The 21,459-nt window shown below is 44.1% G+C and overlaps 1 protein-coding gene across 1 annotated transcript in view; it reads left to right on the top strand.

Moving 5' to 3' along the window:
- Window positions 1-471: 471 nt before the first annotated feature.
- LOC122925382 overlaps window positions 472-21,459 on the top strand; it is a 62,322-nt gene continuing 41,334 nt past the window's right edge. The window contains exon 1 of the mRNA XM_044276737.1: window positions 472-603. Within this exon, the coding sequence (XP_044132672.1) occupies window positions 537-603 (67 nt within the window). The 5' untranslated portion in view covers window positions 472-536. The remainder of the gene's footprint in view (window positions 604-21,459) is intronic.

Here is a 21,459-nt window from a genome sequence, read left to right as displayed (position 1 = left end):
CACTGTATCCAAGCACCTTAAAGGGAACCTGTCATCATGAAATACAGTGCAGTCTACAGTCAGCATGTTAAAGGGTCACGGTACGTTCAGTAAACTTTTAGATCTATAATATAGATCTAAAAGGATGATTAGATCTATAATATAGATATAAAAATACAATAAAAAATTATGATGTATTACTTTTTAGATAAGTTTATATATTTTTATCGTGGTACATCTTTGTATCAATATGTTGTAGAAGTAGTCACGTAAAAACTCTGCAGAAAATGGCAGTTGCTCATATTTTCTACATTCAGCCATCTCAATATATTTCAAAGAATTAAAGCGCACACTGAGAAAGCCCCTTAGTCATTTTAATGAAAGTATTGTCTTGCTGGAATTTACACACACTGAATAACCACTTCCTCTACAATTTCCTGGTTTGAAGGACCTTTTCTGTACCTGCATATTATGACTTATGACAGATTGTGGGTAAGATCATCCTAAGTCATTTTTAACTTGGCTGTTCATTTATTTGCCCTACTCTACATTCTGTAATGGATTTATACATAGCCATTCTTGGACTGACATTGCCATCAATGATGAGATTCGTGTCGGGGGGAGGTAAGGACATAAGTGCTTCTGTAAGATATATTTGAGAAGGAATTTAGGCTGTAGGATTTGTTCTATTCTTTGTAATAAGGACATGGTGTATTAAAGAGGTTGTCCAGTTTTTACTAATGCCCAATCCTCAAGACTAGCTGATCGTCAGGGTCTGACACCCCGCTCCCCCACCGATCAGCTGTTTGGCTGACGCTCTGTCACCAGAAGTCAGAACTGGAACCACACAGCTCTGTCAACTGTGTATTGGAGGGAGTGTGTTACTACAACGCTGCCTCCATTGATAGAGCTGTGTAGTTCCGGCGCCAACTACTGGCACTAACACCCAAACGGCACATATGTTATATAGCATCATTTACATTATCTTAGCATACTGTATGTATGATGGAAGTTACCGCAATAAGTTATTGTACAATACCTGGATAATACTTGCATATTTTCATAGATCGAAATGCCTATTTTCCAAGAAAATTCTACAGTTTACAATGGCAAAGATTATTAGTTAAAAATGATGACTACTCGCCCTCAGCAAGTAGTTTAGTATTTCCTAGTAAATATTTAATAGAATCCTAGCACCTGAACTTTACTTTTTATACCAAATTTTAAAGCAATCTCTTGCTGTTTTATTAAGGCGATCTATAAGATGGCACTGTGCTTTACTGGGTGAATTCTGGGGTGAAATTTAAATGTGCCGTATACTAATTACTGCACCTCTTGGGTTGATTGGCCGAGAGACATCATGTAATATGGTACTTGTGTACCAAATAGAGCTGCTGGTACAATCATGTTGTTCCTATGGACAAAGTCTGTCGACAGATTTGTCATTACCTGGCTCTGTCAAAGCAGCGAAAGAGGGGCTGCCCACAGAAAGATGCATACCTTGGGTGCAACAAGAACAATGGTGACTCCCTCATTGCACCAAAGTCTACTGTGAGGGGGCATGTGTGAGCATTACTACTGTGAAGAGGGCACATATCTTGGCATTATTACTGTGAGGGGGCATGTGATGTATACATGTGTGTAATGTATGTAGTGCAGTATGTGATCATCACACACTGCTCTACATACATTACACACATGTATACATCACATACTGCGCTTCTTCTGCAGGTCTACCTTGATGTTTGGTCTTTAGGCTTCAGTCAGATCCTCCACCGCCATGCTTGCGCCGTGTGCCCGACACCACCAGGACCTGGCCCCTCCTCCTTTCATCTCCTGCCGGCTTCTCCTACAGCAGGGCGCCCTATCGCTCCAGTGCCCACCCAGTCTTACCAATTAGGGGTGTAGCTAGAAATGACTGGGCTCCATAGCAAAACAATGTATGGCCCCCCCACTCCCACATACTTATTGGACCTCCCACCCCTTCCAGAGCTCCCACCCAAACACCCCTCCAGGACCTCCCACCCCAACATCCCCACACCCCTCGCTAGATCCCCCTAAGTGTCATCCACAGATATCCCCCCTCAGTGTCATCCACAGATATCCCCCCTCAGTGTCATCCACAGATATCCCCCCTCAGTGTCATCCACAGATATCCCCCCTCAGTGTCATCCACAGATATCCCCCCTCAGTGTCATCCACAGATATCCCCCCCAGTGTCATGCACAGATATCCCCCTCAGTGTCATCCACAGATCCCCCTAAGTGTCATCCACAGATATCCCCCTCAGTGTCATCCACAGATATCCCCCCCAGTGTCATGCACAGATATCCCCCCTCAGTGTCATGCACAGATATCCCCCCTCAGTGTCATCTACAGATATCCCCCCTCAGTGTCATCCACAGATATCCCCCCTCAGTGTCATCCACAGATATCCCTCCCAGTGTCATCCACAGATATGCCCCCTCAGTGTTATCCACAGATATGCCCCCTCAGTGTCATCCACAGATATGCCCTCTCAGTGTCACCCACAGATATGCCCCCTCAGTGTCACCCACAGATATCCCCCTCAGTGTCATGCACAGATATCCCCCCCAGTGTCATGCACAGATATCCCCCCTCAGTGTCATGCACAGATATCCCCCCTCAGTGTCATCCACAGATATCCCCCATCAGTGTCATCCACAGATATCCCCCCTCAGTGTCATCCACATATATCCCTCCCAGTGTCATCCACAGATATGCCCCCTCAGTGTTATCCACAGATATGCCCCCTCAGTGTCATCCACAGATATGCCCCCTCAGTGTCACCCACAGATATCCCCCCTCAGTGTCATCCACAGATATCCCCCTCAGTGTCATCCACAGATATCCTCCCCATCCAGAGCCGCTTCCTAGCTAATTTTTTTACTGCACCTGCCTCTGTGAAATTGAAGAGAAGCGCCGTAATCTTGCACAGGCGCACTGGCAGAGACCAGGAAGACGGTGCATGCGCACTTCGATGCCTCTGCCAGTGCACCTGTGCGAGATTACGGCGCTTCTCTTCAATTTCACAGAGGCAAGTGCAGTAAATAAATTAGCTAGGAGATTGCAGGCACAGGCAGCATCGCTTTGCTGCCTGTGCCGTTCACAGCGCGTCCTGCGCTGATAAAGTCTTGTTACTGCGCGGGCCGCATGACACGGCTTCACGGGCCGCATTTGGCCCACGGGCCGTAGGTTGGGCATCACCGATACTATGATTATTGGTTCCCATACAGTATACTTGTTTTTCAGCATCCATCCATTTTGCACAGGGCCATGTGCTAACACCGAACTGGGATTTTATGTGCCTTATGAAAGATGCAATCACCCAACGAACAAGCATTTCGTCATTCAAAATTAATGTTTAGTCTGCAGGTTTATGTTATAGTTTAAAACACTTGGTGTCTTCTATATCTGTAATTCTGTCATCCTCTAAACTTCAGTAATCATGAGGTTTGTTAACCCTTTGTCAGACCTGCATAAATTGGTGGGTCAGTGGCCTGGTCTTCATGACATTGAAGCCACTGTGCACACTGCTTTGCTGCCATGACATTTTCATGGACAATGATAATTAAAAGATCTAAGCTAAAAAAATATTTTGACAGTTCTACAATACAAATACTATGGTTGATCTAAGATTATGCTGAAATTCTGTTTCTTATTTTTTTTAACCATGGAAATAATCTGTAGGTGATTTCTGTAAAAGTCACCAATTTAATCTGGTAGATGAGTGTGTGAGAAGCTCTCCCTTAAACACTGGCTGCTGATTTATACGAAGTCAGCTTAATCATCCAGCCACAAAGGTAAAAAAAAACAGGCAAAGAAGCCTAAAGAGTATTTTAATGTTTTCCCCCGATTAGTCATAATACAAGTATATGAAACAGCTGCTTTTTTTTATTTAACTCAAAATATTTCCTTCGAAAATGTAAAGCGTTAAAATAATGTTTTAGCAAGTAAAGGGCTCCGATCTCTGTTCACTCAAATGACTTGGCTGAGGTATGAGATCAAAGACCTCTGAAACCTCAATGCTCTTAGAAATTAAATGTCAATGTGTTTGGTTGAGATGAGTGATATGATTCATCCTTTACGTGAACAAGGACAGGCTTATGGTCAGCTAGTACGTGGTTTTACTTCTTCTTCGGTTTCTAAATTCATAAGCTATGGAAAAAGATTCTTTCTTCAAAAATTTTCTACCAATAAATTATATGTAGCAAAAAATAATATTAAAAGACAGTGGAGTTAAAAGGGGTATCCCATTACAAAAATGTATCCCCTCTCCCCAGGATAGAGGATAAGTGTTTGATAGTCAGGGGTCCAACTGCTGGGGCCCCCACAGATCACCAGAATTGGGGCTTATGTTCACCTGTTTAAATGGAGCAGTGGACACACATGTTCGCTGCCGCTCCATTCAACTCTATGGGGCTGCAGATACAGTTGAAACCAGAAGTTTACATACACTATAAAAAAAGACACATATGCATGTTTTTCTCAAAATCTGACATGAAATCAGAATAAACCTTTCCTGTTTTTGGTCAATTAGGATTAACATAATTATTATTTCCCAAATACCAGATTAATGAGAGAGAGAGAGAGAGAGAGAGAGAGAGAGAGAGAATGTTTTAAGGCATTTTTTATTACATTCTGCAAAGCCAAAGGTTTAGATACATTTCATTAAGATTTAGTACCATTGCCCTTAAACTGTATGACTTGGGTCAAATGTTTTGGATATCCTCCGACAAGCTTCTCACAATAGTTGGTCGGAATTTGGCCACATTCATCCTGACAAAACTGGTGTAACTGAGCCATGTTTGTTGGTCGCCTTGATTGCACCTGCCTTTTCAGCTTTGATCATAAATTTTTAATAGGATTGAGATCAGGGCTTTGTGATGGCCACTCCAAAACATTGACTTTGTTATCCTTAAGCCACTTTGTAACCAGTTTGGCAGTATTCTCTGGGTCACTGTTCATTTGGAAGACCCATTTCCGCCCAAGCTTTAACTTTCTGGCTGATGTCTTGAGATGTAGCTTCAGTATTTCCACATAATTTTGTGAAAAGTCCCAAGAAAGAAGATGGAAGATGGAGGCAGCATATCCAGTACAAAAATCCCTTTAATGGGAGCCGCCAAGTGAACAAGCGTGCAACAGGTCGTGACGTTTCGGCTGATTCACAGCCTTTATCAAACACCTATTGTGTTTGATAAAGGCTGTGAATCAGCCGAAACGTCACGACCTGTTGCACGCTTGTTCACTTGGCGGCTCCCATTAAAGGGATTTTTGTACCGGATATGCTGCCTCTATCTTCTTTCTTGGACTTGTTACTTAGGAGCCCTAATGAATCTTGGACTCCAGGTAGGTTGTTGCATGCCGGATGACCTCGAGATCTGGTGAGTGCGATTCCACAACTATTTTTTGTTATTATCTATTTTGTGAAGTGCACCAGTCCCTCCTGCAGAAAAACAACCCCACAACATGATGCTGTGTTTCACAGTTGGGATGGTGTACTTAGGCTTCCAAGCTTCTCCCTTTTTTCCTCCAAACGTAATGATGGTCATTATGGCCAAAAATTTCAATATTAGTTTCGTCAGACCACAGGACATGTCTCCAAAAATGTAGTTCTTTGTTCCTGTGTGCATTTGCAAACATTAATCTGGCTTTTTTATGTTTCTTTTGGAGTAATGGCTTCTTCCTGACACAGTGCCTTTCAGCCCATGTTGATACAGTACTCGTTTCACTATAGACATTGACACAATCTTACCAGCTTCCGCAATCATCTTCACAAGGTCTTTTACTTTTGTTCTTGGGTTGATATGCACACGTCAGACCAAAGCACGTTCATCAATGGGACACAGAACCCGTCTCCTTCCTGAGCGGTATGATGGCTGGATATTCCCATCTTGTTTGTACTTCCGTATAATTGTTTGTACAGATGAACAAGGCATCTTAAGGTATCTTGAAATTGCACTTAAGGTTGAGCCAGACTTGTGCAAGTCCACAATAGTGATGAGCGGAAGGTGCCATATTCGATTTCGTGATATTTTGCAAATATTCGATTGAATATTCGTCTTATAGTCGCCGAAATCGAATATTCGTCATTATTCTATTTATCGCGAATAATATGCGATTTAATTATTCGAGTATTGCGATTTTCTTTTAACTGTATAAGGCAACTTTCCTATTGGTTGGCTATGGCTATTGGCTAATATGTGTATTTTACGAATATTCGCTATATTGCTATATATTCTTGTTTTAGAATATTATGAATATTCTAAAAAATGAAGTTATAGCAATATAGCAAATATTCGTAAAATACACAAATAGACTGTAATTTAGCTAATATAGTGCTATAGTATTTTTTTTTTAAGTCAATTTTTTTTTGTCTCTTCTGAAGTTCAGATTTGGAAAAAAAATTACACTATTAAAAAAAAATACTATAGCACTATATTAGCTAAATTGCAGTCTATATGTGTATTTCACGAATATTCGCTATATTGCTATAACTTATAAAAATTTTGAATATGATGAATATTCTAAAAAACTAAGTTATAGCAATATAGCGAATATATTCGTTATTTAGAATATTAGTCTTTTTTTCTCCAATCTGTACGGTCGTTCGCATACTCCTCCCCAACAAGCGTCCCCGTCACCATGGGAACGCCTGTGGGTTAGAATATACCATCGGATCTGAGTTTTCACGATCTCAGGGAAAACTCAGATCCGATTGTATTTTCGAACCCACAGGTATTCCCATGGTGACGGGGACGCTTGTTGGGGAGGGGTATGCGAGCGACCGTACAGATTGGGAAAAAAAATGCTAATATTCTAAAAAATGAATATATTCCCTATATTGCTATATATTTGCTTTTTAGAATATTCGTCATTTTATTTTCCATAAGAAAACATGATTCCTTCCTGCTTAAGTTGATTGTGGGCCAATGACTCATTGACCCACAAGAAAGAAGCAGGGAGGAATAATGTTTTTAGATGTTAAAAAATGCTGAATATTCGATATAGCGAATATATAGCACTATATTCGTAATATTCGCGAATTAGCGAAGTTGCGATATTCGCAATTAATATTCGCTATTCGAATATTCGCGCTCAACAATATTCCACAATTCTCTTCCTGATATCTTGGCTGATTTCTTTACACTTTCCCATGATGCTGCACAAAGAAGCAGTGTGATTCAGGTGTGAATTTAAATACATCCACAGGTGTGTCTCTAATTAACTCATGACATCATCATATGGACAGTCCAGAATTGTTTAAAGGCATAGTAATCTTAGTGTATGTAAACTTTTGACATTGCAGAAAGTAATACAAATGCCTTAAGAGTCTCTCTCTCATTATTCTGGTATTTGGCAAATAATAGTAATTATGGTAATCCTAGCTGACCAAAAACAGGAAAGATTTATTCTGATTTAATGTCAGATATTGAGAAAAACATGCCTATGTGTCTTTTTTTATAGTGTATGTAAACTTCTGGTTTCAACTGTAGCAAGACACTATCTCCAGCAGTCCCATAGAGTTGAAAGGAGTAGCATCACGCATGTGTGTCCTACACGCCATTCAAATGGCCAAACACAGGCCAATGTTCTAGTGATTGGCGAGGGCTAGCAGTTGCACCCAGCCTATCAGACACATATTTCCTATTGTGTGGACAGGGGATAAGTTGTTGAAAAAGGACAACCCCTTTTAAGCCGTCTATAAGATGTCAAAAAGCTCACTTAGGGTAGCATGGATTGGTCACTGTTAATCTGCCAATTTTACATCTACGTCAAGGGGACTAGATATTCTATTCCACAACTTCTTACAATATACCTTGTTTGTGGAAAAAGCTGATCCTAATTTTTATACAACTCCCGTCTTAAAAACAGCATCAAATATACGCTTCTAAATCTATGTGTCCCAATGCAACCTTTTTACTCTGACCTGTACAAGTTCCTCCTAAACAAAAGTTTAGACAATGTCATCCTGGGAGCAACTTCAAAACTATCCTCCCCCCATACCTGGATCGATCCTCCGCCACCACAAATGACCAAAGAGCCTTCACACTTATACTCACTGTTATGCAACAGTTTTCTCTATGTGTTCCCTTGGTGTCTGTTTTACACAGGGTAATACCTATTATTCCTATGTCCATTATACTCACTTCTGTATTGTTTACTTCCTGATAACATCCATTTTATTCTACAATGATATCTGCTCCACTATGGAGCTCACAACCATTTAACCACTTCTGACCATAACCCCATGACAATTACCACAACCCAAGGACCTCCTGGAATGGTCAGTAGAAACAAGAGATCTCTTTACCTCTGAGGATTTTGGAAATACCGTGGTGCTTGAGTCCTAAAAGTAGATAAAGATAACCAAATTATTAAGAAACATGATCCAATATCGCATGTCTATGAGTGGCAAAAGTATGTGAACCTTTTCTTCCAGTATCTGGTGTGACACCAATGTGCAGCATTAATTGCAAGTAAACAAACATTTTCAACAATTGTTCATTAGTCCTCCACATCGGCTTGGAGGAATTCTAGCCGATTCCTCTATACAAAACAGCTTCAGCTCTATTATATTGGTAGGTTCCCTTCCAGATCAAAATCTGATTTCGTTTTAGGTCAAACTTATAAAATACTAAATTATGAAGGGTTCACAAACTTTCAAGCACCACTGTAACTTACAATCCAGTGGCAATTTCATAGATGAGATGCTGTCTTCCTTGGGTGATCACCCTCTCATGTGGCACACTTAAAGAGTAGTCATACATAGCCATATAATTTCATACACAGGCAAGTTCAACAGAAAGCCAAATATACAAAAAGATCTTAGATACAGATCTTCTTACAGCCCTTCAGCCTTAGAGCCTATGCACTCCCTGTCTCTTAAAAGGCCAGTGTGTGTACTCAGTCTTTCCCATCCTGCCACAGGTCATTTCTGGGTATTTAAAACAACCTCCCTATCTAGCTTTAGGCATTCTAGTCTTATTAAGTGAAGGTGTGCTTATTCTGTTTATCTACCCATATACTGAACTCTGCCTGTTTAGCAGCTCTGATTCTCCACTGCCCATCCTGACTACTACCTGCTAACCATATTGACCCTCAGCTGCCTGCCCTGACCTCAGATTTTTTTCATGGATACGCACAAACTCTGCCTGCCCTGACCTCCACAGTTCAGCTACCAACTACACCAGAACTATTCCAGGAGGTAGTGGCCTGGTGGGTCCTCTGCAATGAAGGCCAGAGCCCGATGCCTTTAGTTAGCACAGTAGGTCCATCCTCAAAGTCCGTTACACAAATTAACCTTTTTGTTAGGTCCCATCTCTGAATAATCAATCTAAAGGGCCCATTCGGCATGGACAGTCAGTGGAATATTATAATTTATTCAACCCCAGATCACCCCCTTACTAACCTCTTCACTGAAATCCATCTATTAGTGAGGATCCTTTGTGGAAGGCTTCCATGAAGCACAGACAATACACCTTCCAAAGCCAAATAAAACCTGTTCGATGCTGGAAAATATTCTCCAATATACCTCTTTGATTCCTCCCCAACTGGTTAACACCCTCCAAAAACTAGGCTTTGTTACGGGCAGACACTTCACTAAAGCAGTAAAAACAGTTATAGTGGCGACAGTACAGGCATGCCAATCTAACGTTCCTACCCTCCCTTTACTCAGCCTTTGGACTCCTGGAAATTCTTAAATATTTCCTTATGCTTTATACAAACCGGATTCCAAAAAAGTTGGGACACTATACAAATCGTGAATAAAAACTGAATGCAATGATGTGGAGGTGCCAACTTCTAATATTTTATTCAGAATAGAACATAAATCATGGAACAAAAGTTTAAACTGAGAAAATGTACCATTTTAAGGTAAAAATATGTTGAATCAGAATTTCATGGTGTCAACAAATCCCCAAAAAGTTGGGACAAGGCCATTTTCACCACTGTGTGGCATCTCCCCTTCTTCTTACAACACTCAACAGACGTCTGGGGACCGAGGAGACCAGTTTCTCAAGTTTAGAAATAGGAATGCTCTCCCATTCTTGTCTAATACAGGCCTCTAACTGTTCAATCGTCTTGGGCCTTCTTTGTTGCACCTTCCTCATTATGATGCGCCAAATGTTCTCTATAGGTGAAAGATCTGGACTGCAGACTGGCCATTTCAGCACTCGGAACCTTCTCCTACGCAGCCATGATGTTGTGATTGATGCAGAATGTGGTCTGGTATTATCTTGTTGAAAAATGCAGGGTCTTCCCTGAAAGAGATGATGTCTGGATGGGAGCATATGTTGTTCTAGAACCTGAATATATTTTTCTGCATTGATGGTGCCTTTCCAGACATGCAAGCTGCCCATGCCACAAGCACTCATGCAACCCCATACCATCAGAGATGCAGGCTTCTGAACTGAGCGTTGATAACAACTTGGGTTGTCCTTGTCCTCTTTGGTCCGGATGACATGGCGTCCCAGATTTCCAAAAATAACTTTGAATCGTAACTCGTCTGACCACAGAACAGTCTTCCATTTTGCCACACTCCATTTTAAATGATCCCTGGCCCAGTGAAAACGCCTGAGCTTGTGGATCTTGCTTAGAAATTGCTTCTTCTTTGCACTGTAGAGTTTTAGCTGGCAACGGCGGATGGAACGGTGGATTGTGTTCACTGACAATGGTTTCTGGAAGTATTCCTGAGCCCATTCTGTGATTTCCTTTACAGTAGCATTCCTGTTTGTGGTGCAGTGTTGTTTAAGGGCCCGGAGATCACGGGCATCCAGTATGGTTTTACGGCCTTGACCCTTACGCACAGAGATTTTTCCAGATTCTCTGAATCTTCGGATGATGTTATGCACAGTTGATGATGATAGATGCAGAGTCTTTGCAATTTTTCGCTGGGTAACACCTTTCTGATATTGCTCCACTATCTTTCTGCGCAACATTGTGGGAATGTCATGGTCTTACCTTCTTGCTGTTCTCCTTCGTTTGACATGTGCTGGCGGCCATCTTGGTTTCTGGGTTTCTTGTAGCCTCCCACCCTGCGGCTTCTCCTTCCCACTGGGAGGAGCTGAATGCCTAGCTCATATATATAGGAGGTCTGTGGCTTCAGTTCCTTGCTTGGTCCTCCTGTGTTCACATGCTTCTAAGACTGCTGCTGCTTCTGGTTCCTGATCCTGGCTTCGTCTGACTACCCTGCTGGTTCCTGATCCAGGCTTCATCTGACTACCCTGCTGGTTCCCGATCCAGGCTTCGTCTGACTACCCTTCTGGTTCCTGACCTCTGGCTTCGCAAGACCCTGCTTCGGTTTAGCCATCCGTTTGGACTTTTGCCTTACAGCTTGATTTTCAATAAAGCCTTCTTATTTCCACTTCTCTCTTGTTGTACGTCTGGTTCATGGTTCCATGACATTAGGACCAAGCCATGAATTCTGACGGTACAGGGCCATCCTCGCTACCTACGCTGGTTGCCAGACTTGATCAGCAGGATCACCTGTTGGGTCGGTTCGCTGTGGCGTTGCAAACCCTGCTTGAACGCACGGCTCATTTAGCTTCCGTTGCCGATGGGTCGGTTGTCGCTCCTGGGCCCGCTCCTACTGCCGCTCCGGTTGTTGCGCCAGAGTCTACCCCGACACCTGTTGCTGCGCCTGCGGTGTTTCGGGGTATGACCGGTTCTGCCCCCCTTCCACAGCGCTTTGGGGGAGAGCCAACTCAGTGCCGAGGTTTCCTTAACCAGGTGGGCATTTATTTCGAGTTGCTGCCACATGCCTTTCCTACTGAGAGATCAAAGGTGGGCTTCTTGATCTCGCTGCTCTCGGACAAGGCCTTGGCCTGGGCCAGCCCTTTATGGGAGAACAACAATCCGGTGGTTGCCGAGTTTTCCGGTTTTGTTGCTTCTCTTCGGAAGGTATTCGATGTGCCGGCTCGTGCTGCCTCTGCTGCGAAGCTCCTTATGTCCATCAGACAGGGTTCACGATCCGTAGCTGAATACGCCATTGAGTTTCGTACCCTGGCAGCAGAGGTGGGCTGGAATAATGAGGCTCTGGTCGCTGCTTTCTCTCATGGTCTCTCGGATGCCTTGAAGGATGAGGTTGCAGCTAAGGACCTACCAGTGGAGCTCGAGTCTCTTATTTCTTTCCTGATTTTGATTGACACCAGACTCAGGGAGAGACCTTCCTTTAAGGAGAGCCTGCGGAGGTCTTCTAACAGATTGGCGCCTACGTTTGCTGTCCCACCCGTGCCTCCCTCTCCTCCCACGCCTCCTGGGGATGACTTGTCTGGGGGTGAACCCATGCAGCTGGGGTTTGCTCGCCTGTCCGAGGGGGAGAGGGTACTCCGGAGACGCGAGGGCCGATGCATGTACTGTGGTCTCGGTGGGCATTTTCGGTTGGCATGCCCGAACCGTCCGGGAAACGCTCGCACCTGAGATCCTGTCGGGGGCAGATCTTGGGTGGAGTCTCCTCGTCCCCGGTTTCCCGTGTTGACAAACCACTGATTACTGTTGTCCTCTCCTGGGTCGGGGGCTCGGTGACGACCCAGGCGTTGGTGGACTCTGGTGCTGGTGGTTTGTTCATTGATAGTGTGTTCGCTGCCGCCAATTCCATTCCTCTGCAGCCTCGAGGTTCCCCACTGGCTCTTGAGGCGATAGACGGCAGACCCCTTCTGCCGCCACACGTGACTCAGGAGACCCTTCCAGTGGGGATGGCCATTGGTGCCGTTCACAGAGAGTCGGTCTGTCTCCAGGTTATTTCGTCTCCACACTACTCGGTGGTCTTGGGGTACCCCTGGCTCCAGAAGCATAATCCGACTTTCGATTGGAGATCGGCCGAGATCCTCTCGTGGTCACCGCAGTGTGGGGCTAGTTGCATCCATGGGCCTGTCAAGTTGCTGTGTACTTCCTCGGACTCTGTTGCCTCCTGAATACGAGGAGTACCGGGATGTATTCGATAAGGTGCGTGCGGTTGCCCTACCTCCGCACCGCCCATACGATTGTGCCATAGAGTTACAACCTGGTGCCGTTCCTCCTCGTGGCAAAGTCTATCCACTGTCAGTAGCGGAGAATGAGGCCATGGAGGAGTACGTCAGGGAGGCGCTTTCACGCGGACACATTCGCAAATCCTCGTCCCCGGCAAGGGCTGGATTTTTCTTTGTGAAAAAGAAGGGCGGTGAGTTGAGGCCTTGCATCGATTACAGGGGTCTCAATCGCATCACGATCAAGAACGCTTACCCGATACCCTTGATTTCCGAACTGTTCGATCGCCTCAAAGGGGCCACGGTCTTTACCAAACTCGACCTGAGGGCGGCATATAACCTGGTAAGGATCAAGGCGGGCGATGAGTGGAAGACCGCGTTTAACACCAGGACCGGTCATTATGAATCCTTGGTTATGCCCTTTGGGTTGTGCAATGCGCCCGCAGTCTTCCAGGAATTCATCAACGATGTTTTCCGTGACCTGTTGCAGCAGTGTGTGGTGGTCTATTTGGATGACATCTTGGTATATTCTGAATCCATGGAGGCCCACATTCTGGATGTCAGACGAGTGTTGCAACGGTTACGAGAGAACAAGCTGTTCGGTAAGCTTGAGAAATGCGAATTTCACCGATCCCAGGTAACCTTCTTAGGTTACATCATTTCCGCTGAGGGGTTCTCCATGGATCCTGAGAAGGTTTCGGCTGTCTTACAGTGGCCCCAGCCCAGTGGTCTTCGTGCCCTGCAGCGCTTTTTGGGCTTCGCCAATTATTATCGGAAGTTCATCAGGGACTTTTCCATGCTAGCCAAGCCTCTCACGGATCTGACCAGGAAGGGCAGTAATCCCCAGGTCTGGCCGCTCGAGGCCATCCGAGCTTTTGAGGCTCTAAAGTCCGCCTTTGTGTCGGCTCCGATTCTGTCGCATCCCAACCCTGGGTTGCCTTTTGTCCTCGAGGTGGACGCGTCTGAGATGGGAGTAGGCGCCCTTCTGTCTCAGCGTAGAACACCAGAGGGTCCTCTGCTTCCTTGTGGGTTTTACTCCCGGAAACTGTCTTCCGCGGAGTGCAACTATCAGATTGGTGACAGGGAGTTATTGGCCATCGTGCAGGCCCTTAAAGAATGGAGGCACTTGCTCGAGGGCTCGGTGGTTCCGGTTCTCATCCTGACGGACCACAAGAATCTGACCTACCTCTCTGAGGCCAAGAGATTGACACCACATCAGGCCAGATGGGCTCTGTTCTTGTCACGTTTTAATTACGTGGTCTCCTACCTACCCGGTTCCAAGAACATCAGAGCGGATGCCTTATCACGGCAGTACTCTGAGCTGTCCGGGGAGGAGTCGATTCCGACTTCGGTCATACCTCCGAATCAGATCCTGGCCGCCATTCGCACCAGCCTGACCTCTCCCCTGGGTGAGCAGATTTTGGCGGCTCAATCTGGTGCTCCCTCTGGGAGACCCAACGGCAGATGTTTTGTGCCTGAGGAGTTGCGCACTCGGTTGTTGCGAACCTACCATAACTCCAAGGCCGCGGGGCATCCTGGAAAGAATCAGCTGTCCTGGGCTGTTTCACGTCTGTTCTGGTGGCCTTCTCTACGTTCCGACATCGCCGCATATGTAGCGGCATGCTCCGTTTGTGCCCAGAGTAAGTCCCCTCGGCACCTTCCGTTGGGCCTTTTGCAACCCATAGCCACCGGGGAGCGTCCATGGTCACACCTGGGGATGGATTTCATTGTGGACCTCCCTGCATCCCGAGGCCATACGGTCATTCTCATGATTGTGGATCGGTTTTCCAAAATGTGCCACTGTGTTCCTCTCAAGAAGTTACCCTCTGCACAAGAGTTGGCCACGATTTTTGCCAGGGAGGTCTTCCGGTTGCACAGTTTGCCCAAGGAGATTGTGTCGGATCGGGGGAGTCAGTTTGTGTCCAGGTTCTGGCGCGCCTTTTGCTCCCAGTTGGGGATTCATCTCTCTTTCTCCTCGGCCTACCACCCTCAGTCCAATGGGGCCGCAGAACGATCCAATCAGGCCTTGGAGCAATTCCTTCGTTGCTATGTCTCCGATCACCAAGACAATTGGGTTGACCTCCTGCCTTGGGCTGAGTTTGCCAGGAACACGGCGGTGAACTCTTCCTCTGGGACGTCTCCCTTCATGGCCAATTATGGGTTCCAACCTGCCGTGTTACCGGAGGTATTCTCTCCCCAGGATATTCCGGCTGTGGAGGATCACCTTTCCGTCCTACGTGCTTCTTGGGTACAGATCCAGAGGTCCCTTGAGGTCTCTGCGCAGCGCCAGAGACTCCAGGCTGATCGCAGACGAGCGCCCGCTCCTTCCTACCAGGTCGGAGACCGCGTATGGTTGTCCACCCGCAACCTCAACCTTCGAGTGCCCACTCCCAAGCTGGCGCCTCGCTTTGTTGGTCCCTTCCGAGTGCTTCGCAGGGTAAACCCGGTAGCCTATGCCCTTGCGCTTCCTCCTGGCATGCGGATCTCCAACGTGTTTCATGTCTCCCTGTTGAAGCCACTGGTGTGTAATCGTTTCACTTCCTCGGTCCCTCGGCCTCGTCCGGTCCAAGTGGGCAATCGTGAGGAGTATGAGGTGAGCAATATCCTGGACTCACGCCTGGTCCGCGGTCGGGTGCAGTTTTTGGTTCATTGGCGTGGTTATGGTCCAGAGGAGCGTTCCTGGGTTCCCTCCGCAGATGTCCATGCTCCTGCCTTGCTCCGAGCCTTCCACGCACGCTTCCCTCAGAAACCGTTCTTTACTCCGCGGAGGAGGGGCCCTTGAGGGGGAGGTACTGTCATGGTCTTACCTTCTTGCTGTTCTCCTTCGTTTGACATGTGCTGGCGGCCATCTTGGTTTCTGGGTTTCTTGTAGCCTCCCACCCTGCGGCTTCTCCTTCCCACTGGGAGGAGCTGGATGCCTAGCTCATATATATAGGAGGTCTGTGGCTTCAGTTCCTTGCTTGGTCCTCCTGTGTTCACATGCTTCTAAGACTGCTGCTGCTTCTGGTTCCTGATCCTGGCTTCGTCTGACTACCCTGCTGGTTCCTGATCCAGGCTTCATCTGACTACCCTGCTGGTTCCCGATCCAGGCTTCGTCTGACTACCCTTCTGGTTCCTGACCTCTGGCTTCGCAAGACCCTGCTTCGGTTTAGCCATCCGTTTGGACTTTTGCCTTACAGCTTGATTTTCTTATTTCCACTTCTCTCTTGTTGTACGTCTGGTTCATGGTTCCATGACAGGGAATTGGTGATCCTCTACCCATCTTGGCTTCTGAGAGACACTGCCACTCTGAGAAGCTCTTTTTATACCCAATCATGTTGCCAATTGACCTAATTAGTGTTAATTGGTCTTCCAGCTCTTCGTTATGCTCAAATTTACTTTTTCCAGCCTGTTATTGCTACTTGTCCCAACTTTTTTGGGATTTGTGGACACCGTGAAATTTTGAATCAACATATTTTTCGTTTAAAATGATACATTTACTCGGATTAAACGTTTGATCTGTCATCTCCGTTCTATTGCAAATAAAATATTGACATTTGCCATCTCCACATCATTGCATTCAGTTTTTATTCACAATTTGTTTAGTGTCCCAACTTTTTTGGAATCCGGTTTGTAATAAATAATAATAAGCTTTATTTATATAGCGCCAACAAATTCTGCAGCGCTTTATACTTTCAATATTTTGGATATCAGTGCCAACATTTCTTCCACTTAATGCAAACTCAGGTTCAAAGTAGCTTAACCACTAACAACCATAACTCACCCATACCTATCATTGGAATGAGGAGCTAGACACAGTAGGCATTCATACCCCTTCATTTTCAACGTCACCTTAAAACCTTTGTTGAGGCACCTGCATAGGTGGCAGAGGTTCCATGATATCTTAAATTGTACAGAGGAACTGAGCCTGACAGTTTTTTGTTTCATAAATACCAAAGGGGCTACTATAGATTTCTCAATCGATGTTAACAAATCAGAAGCTTTGCTTCTTACAGACTCTGCCCAACCCACCTAGTTCAGAACTTTCCTTTTTAAAATGGCATACTGAGTGACTAATGTATGATCCCCTTCAAAACTTTATTCAACCACCTGAAATTGATTTTTATGCTCAACTACAAACAGACACTATAGTCTGGGGTAATATCATTAAAATGATAACTTTACCAAGGCGTTTATATTTACTCCAAAATTACCCATATATTTGTGCCACAAACTGGCCATTAATGGTCATATAATGGAGAGGACTCAAAGAGGACTCCTCTCAATGCATTTTCCTGCTGGTTTGTCAGAGTACAGCACCGGAATGTAAGTGAACATGAAGATAAAAATGACATACCCGGACTCTGCATCACTTACACTATCCACCAGTTTGAAGTGTGTTTTGGAGCTGACAGATTCCCTTTAATAAAAAAAAAAAGCTGCATGCATCTCAAAACTCATCTGTCTACCTCATCTTCTTAATAATACTCTTCCCGATACCTTTATTTCTATGTACATAAAAACATGGGTTGCTGTCAGACATTGCCTTAATTTCTCTGCTCAGGTCGCCTTATGTTTCCTGCTTTGCCACAATCCTTCAATCCATAGATGGCATTACAGAACATATCGGGAGTAAAGGACCTAGTCGGTTGCCCCATATGTACAGCCTTCTTCTCTCAGGCCTATGCCAAAGATAAGTTCATCTAAAATAGTCAGCCCTCAAGGCATAAACTATATATATATTAAGCAATAGTTTAATAATTTGTCAGCAGATATAAATATAAAATAGATTAAAATATATATATATAATATAAAAATAATACAAAATGTAATAATAGAATAAAAATAATGGACAATATAATCTGAATTATGTAATGGAATCAAATATAACACCTTATATACTGTATATTAGCCAATATACTGTAAATTGTCCCCTTGACTAGTTAAATGTCCATATGTTTTTTGAATATTAAAAAATATTTACAGCAATAGTCTAGAGCAGGGATGGCCAACCTGAGGCTCTCCAGCTGGACAGTCTACAGCTATCAGCCTACAGCAGGGCATGGTGGGAGTTGTAGTTTTACAACAGCTGGAGAGCCGCAGGTTGGCCATGCCTGGTCTAGAGAAATCACATAAATACAGCTGTGTCCAAATATGTAAATTAAATAAACTTTTAGATTGTTATACAGTATACTTATTTGGTCGTGGAAACACCATATAACTTAAAGGATGGTGCATTGGTATGAAACTTACATTCTGTATAGATGACGCAGGTAAAAATATACATTCTTATCAGAACATTGGAACACGTCACTTGTTTAACCCCTTAGTGACCACCCATACGTGTTTTTACGGCGGTCACTAAGGGGCCTAAGCGCTGCACGGCTCCCCCGTGCAGCGGGGAGCGCGGACCCGGCTCTCACATGAGAGCCGGGACCCTGCTCTAACAGCCCGGACCGGCAGGAGTGCCGATCCGGGCTGTTTAACCCTTTACATGCCAGGCTCAATGGCGCCCGCTGCATGTAAAGTGGTGACAGAGGGAGCGGACTCCCTCTGTCTCCCATCAGCACCCCGAAAATAAGATCGCGGGGTGCTGATGTGTTCGGAAGCTTACCTTGCTTCCGTTCAGGGCCCCGAGCCTGTCTTCAGTTCTCTCCAGCAGGCTGTGCCTCTCTGGCGCAGCCTGCTGGTCAAGGTTTGAATAGCATTGCTATTGAAATGTAATGCATTTATAGAGATAATGCATTACGTTTTAAAAGCAATCAAAATACTGTATATTATAGTCCCCTTGTGGGACTTTTAAGTAGTAAAATTTTTTTTAAAAAAATACACATTTATTAAATAAAAAAAATTCCATAAAATAAAAAAATATGCTTTTTTTTCCATTGAAAATACGCTTTTCAATGAAAAAAATTGCCAAAAAAAAATATCCCCCATATGTTTGGTATTGTCGCGTCCGTAACGACCCGGACTACATAAATTATACATAAATTATCCCCTATGGTGAACGCCGTAAAAAATAAAAATAAAAAAAAGACAGAATTTCTAATTTATTCTTAGTTTCCACTGAAAAAAACGTAATAACAAGCGATCAAAAAGCGCCATTTACTCCAAAACGATACCAATGAAAAATACAAGTTGTCCCTCAAAAATCAAGCCCTCACACAACTCCATAGAAAAAGAAAAAAAAAAGTTATGGGTCTTGTGAAGTGGCAATGCAAAATCATTTTTTTTGTTAATAAAAGGGGTTTTATTGAAAAAAAAGTAGTAAAACGTAAAAAAAATTATAAGTATTTAGTATCACTGTAATCGTACTGACCCAGAGAATAAAGATATTATGTTATTTGTACCGAAAAATGAACGCCGTAAAATTTATAATGTAAAAACGCAGTGCAGTATTGCTATTTTCCCACATCTCCCTCCCAGAAAGAGTTAATAAAAGTTAATCAGAAAGTTATGTGTACCCCAAAATGGTGCCATTAAAAACTACAACTTGTCCCGTAAAAAACAAGCCCTCATAAAGCTATATAGACGAAAAAATAAAAAAGTTATAGCTCTTGGAACGAGACCATGAAAAAAGGAAGAAAAACGCTTGGTCATAAAGGCCCAAACAGGCTTGGTCACTAAGGGGTTAAAGGGGTTGTCACATGAAAACAATTCCACAATTTTCAAACCAGCACCTGGGTCTGAACACTTTTGTAATTGCATGTAATTACAAATTCATATTAGCTACTGAGTTATTCAGTGAACTGTATCTGTATAGTGCCACCTGCTGATAGGGATTACAATCCACTAGAGGACTGTACAACTGCATCGGCTTCTGGAATGTCTGTAGCTACTGTTTGTGTAAATTTGTCGCACATCAAAAGGCATCCTGGATCTTGTGGTTACAGATTGAATTATATGTCATATGAGCAATGATGTTTTGCTTGCTATAATAGTTTGCTGTACTGATGCTTATAAACAAGCAATAATAATCAGTGGATGGCCAGTGTTGCCAGTGTGATATAAAGAAATTATACGGTATAGGCTACTTTCAGACTCGCGTTTTGGCCAGATCCGTCAGGGATCTGCAAAAACTGATCCGTTACATAAATACAACCGCATGCATCTGTCACGAACGGATCCGTTTGTATTATCTGTAACATAGCCAAGACGGATCCATCATGAACTCCATTGAAAGTCAATGGGAGACGGATCCGTTTTCTATTGTGTCAGATTGTGTCAGTGAAAATGGATCCATCCCCATTAACTTACATTGTGTGCCAGGACGGATCTGTTTTGCTCAGTTTCGTCAAGCGGACAGCAAAACGCTGAAGGCAGCGTTTTGGTGTCCGCCTCCAGAGCGGAATGGAGACTAATCAGAGGCAAACTGGTACATTCTTAGCGGATCCTTTTCCTTTCAGCATGCATTAGGGCAAAACTGATCCGTTTTGGACTGCTTGTGAGAGCTCATGACGGATCTCACAAACTGAAAGCCAAAACGCCAGTGTGAAAGTAGCCATAGTTAGACGCATTTCGGGGAGCCTATCACCCTCCTCAGTAGCCTGTATAGTCTAATCTAGCTGTCATAGCTAGATAGCTGTCATGTACTGATAGATTTACACAGGTTAGGTGTTATTAGTGATTAATAGTATTCTCTGTGTAAGTGTATATACAGAGATAGCTGTCAGTCACTGATAGTTGTACATAGGGGAGGTGTTATCAGTGATCGATAGTATTCTCTGTGTAAGTGTGTATACAGAGATAGCTGTCAGTCACTGATAGTTGTACACAGGGGAGGTATTTTCAGTGATTGATAGCATTCTCTGTGTAAGTGTGTATACAGAGATACCCTAAGGTTCTTCACCATAGCCTCTAAAGGCTATGATTAAGAACCTTAGGGTTTGAAACATGTCAACTTGACCGGAGGTGGTGTGAGGAGATGTCCGCTGTATGTACTATGTATCGTGAATATGAGAAATAAAGACGTGGCAACAATGAATTTATCCAGTGCCAGATTGTTTTCCTTTGTTTCTTATGTCAGTCACTGATAGTTGTGCACGGGGAGGTGTTGTGAGTGATTGATAGCATTCTCTGTGTAAGTGTATATACAGAGATAGCTGTCAGTCACTGATAGTTGTACATGGGAAAGTGTTATCAGTGATTGATAGTATTATCTGTATACGTGTGTATACATAGATAGCTGTCAGCCACTGATAGTTGTTCACAGGAGATGTGTTATCAGTGATTGATACTGTTCTATGTGTAAGTGTGTATACAGAGAAAGCTGTCATGTACTGTTAGCTGTACACAGGTTAGGTGTTATCAGTGATTGATAGCATTCTCTGTGTAAGTGTGTATACAGAGATAGCTGTCAGTCACTGATAGTTGTGCACGGGGGAGGTGTTATCAATGGTTAATAGTATTCTCTGTGTAAGTGTGTATACAGAGATAGCTGTCAGCCACTGATAGTTGAGCACGGGGGAGGTGTTGTGAGTGATTGATAGCATTCTCTGTGTAGGTGTATATACAT

This window comes from Bufo gargarizans, chromosome 2, assembly GCF_014858855.1.
Source record: "Bufo gargarizans isolate SCDJY-AF-19 chromosome 2, ASM1485885v1, whole genome shotgun sequence".
Classification (NCBI taxonomy): Eukaryota; Metazoa; Chordata; class Amphibia; order Anura; family Bufonidae; genus Bufo; species Bufo gargarizans.
The sequence above is the reverse complement of the archived record's forward strand: the minus strand, read 5'-3'. Positions and strand labels throughout refer to the sequence as shown.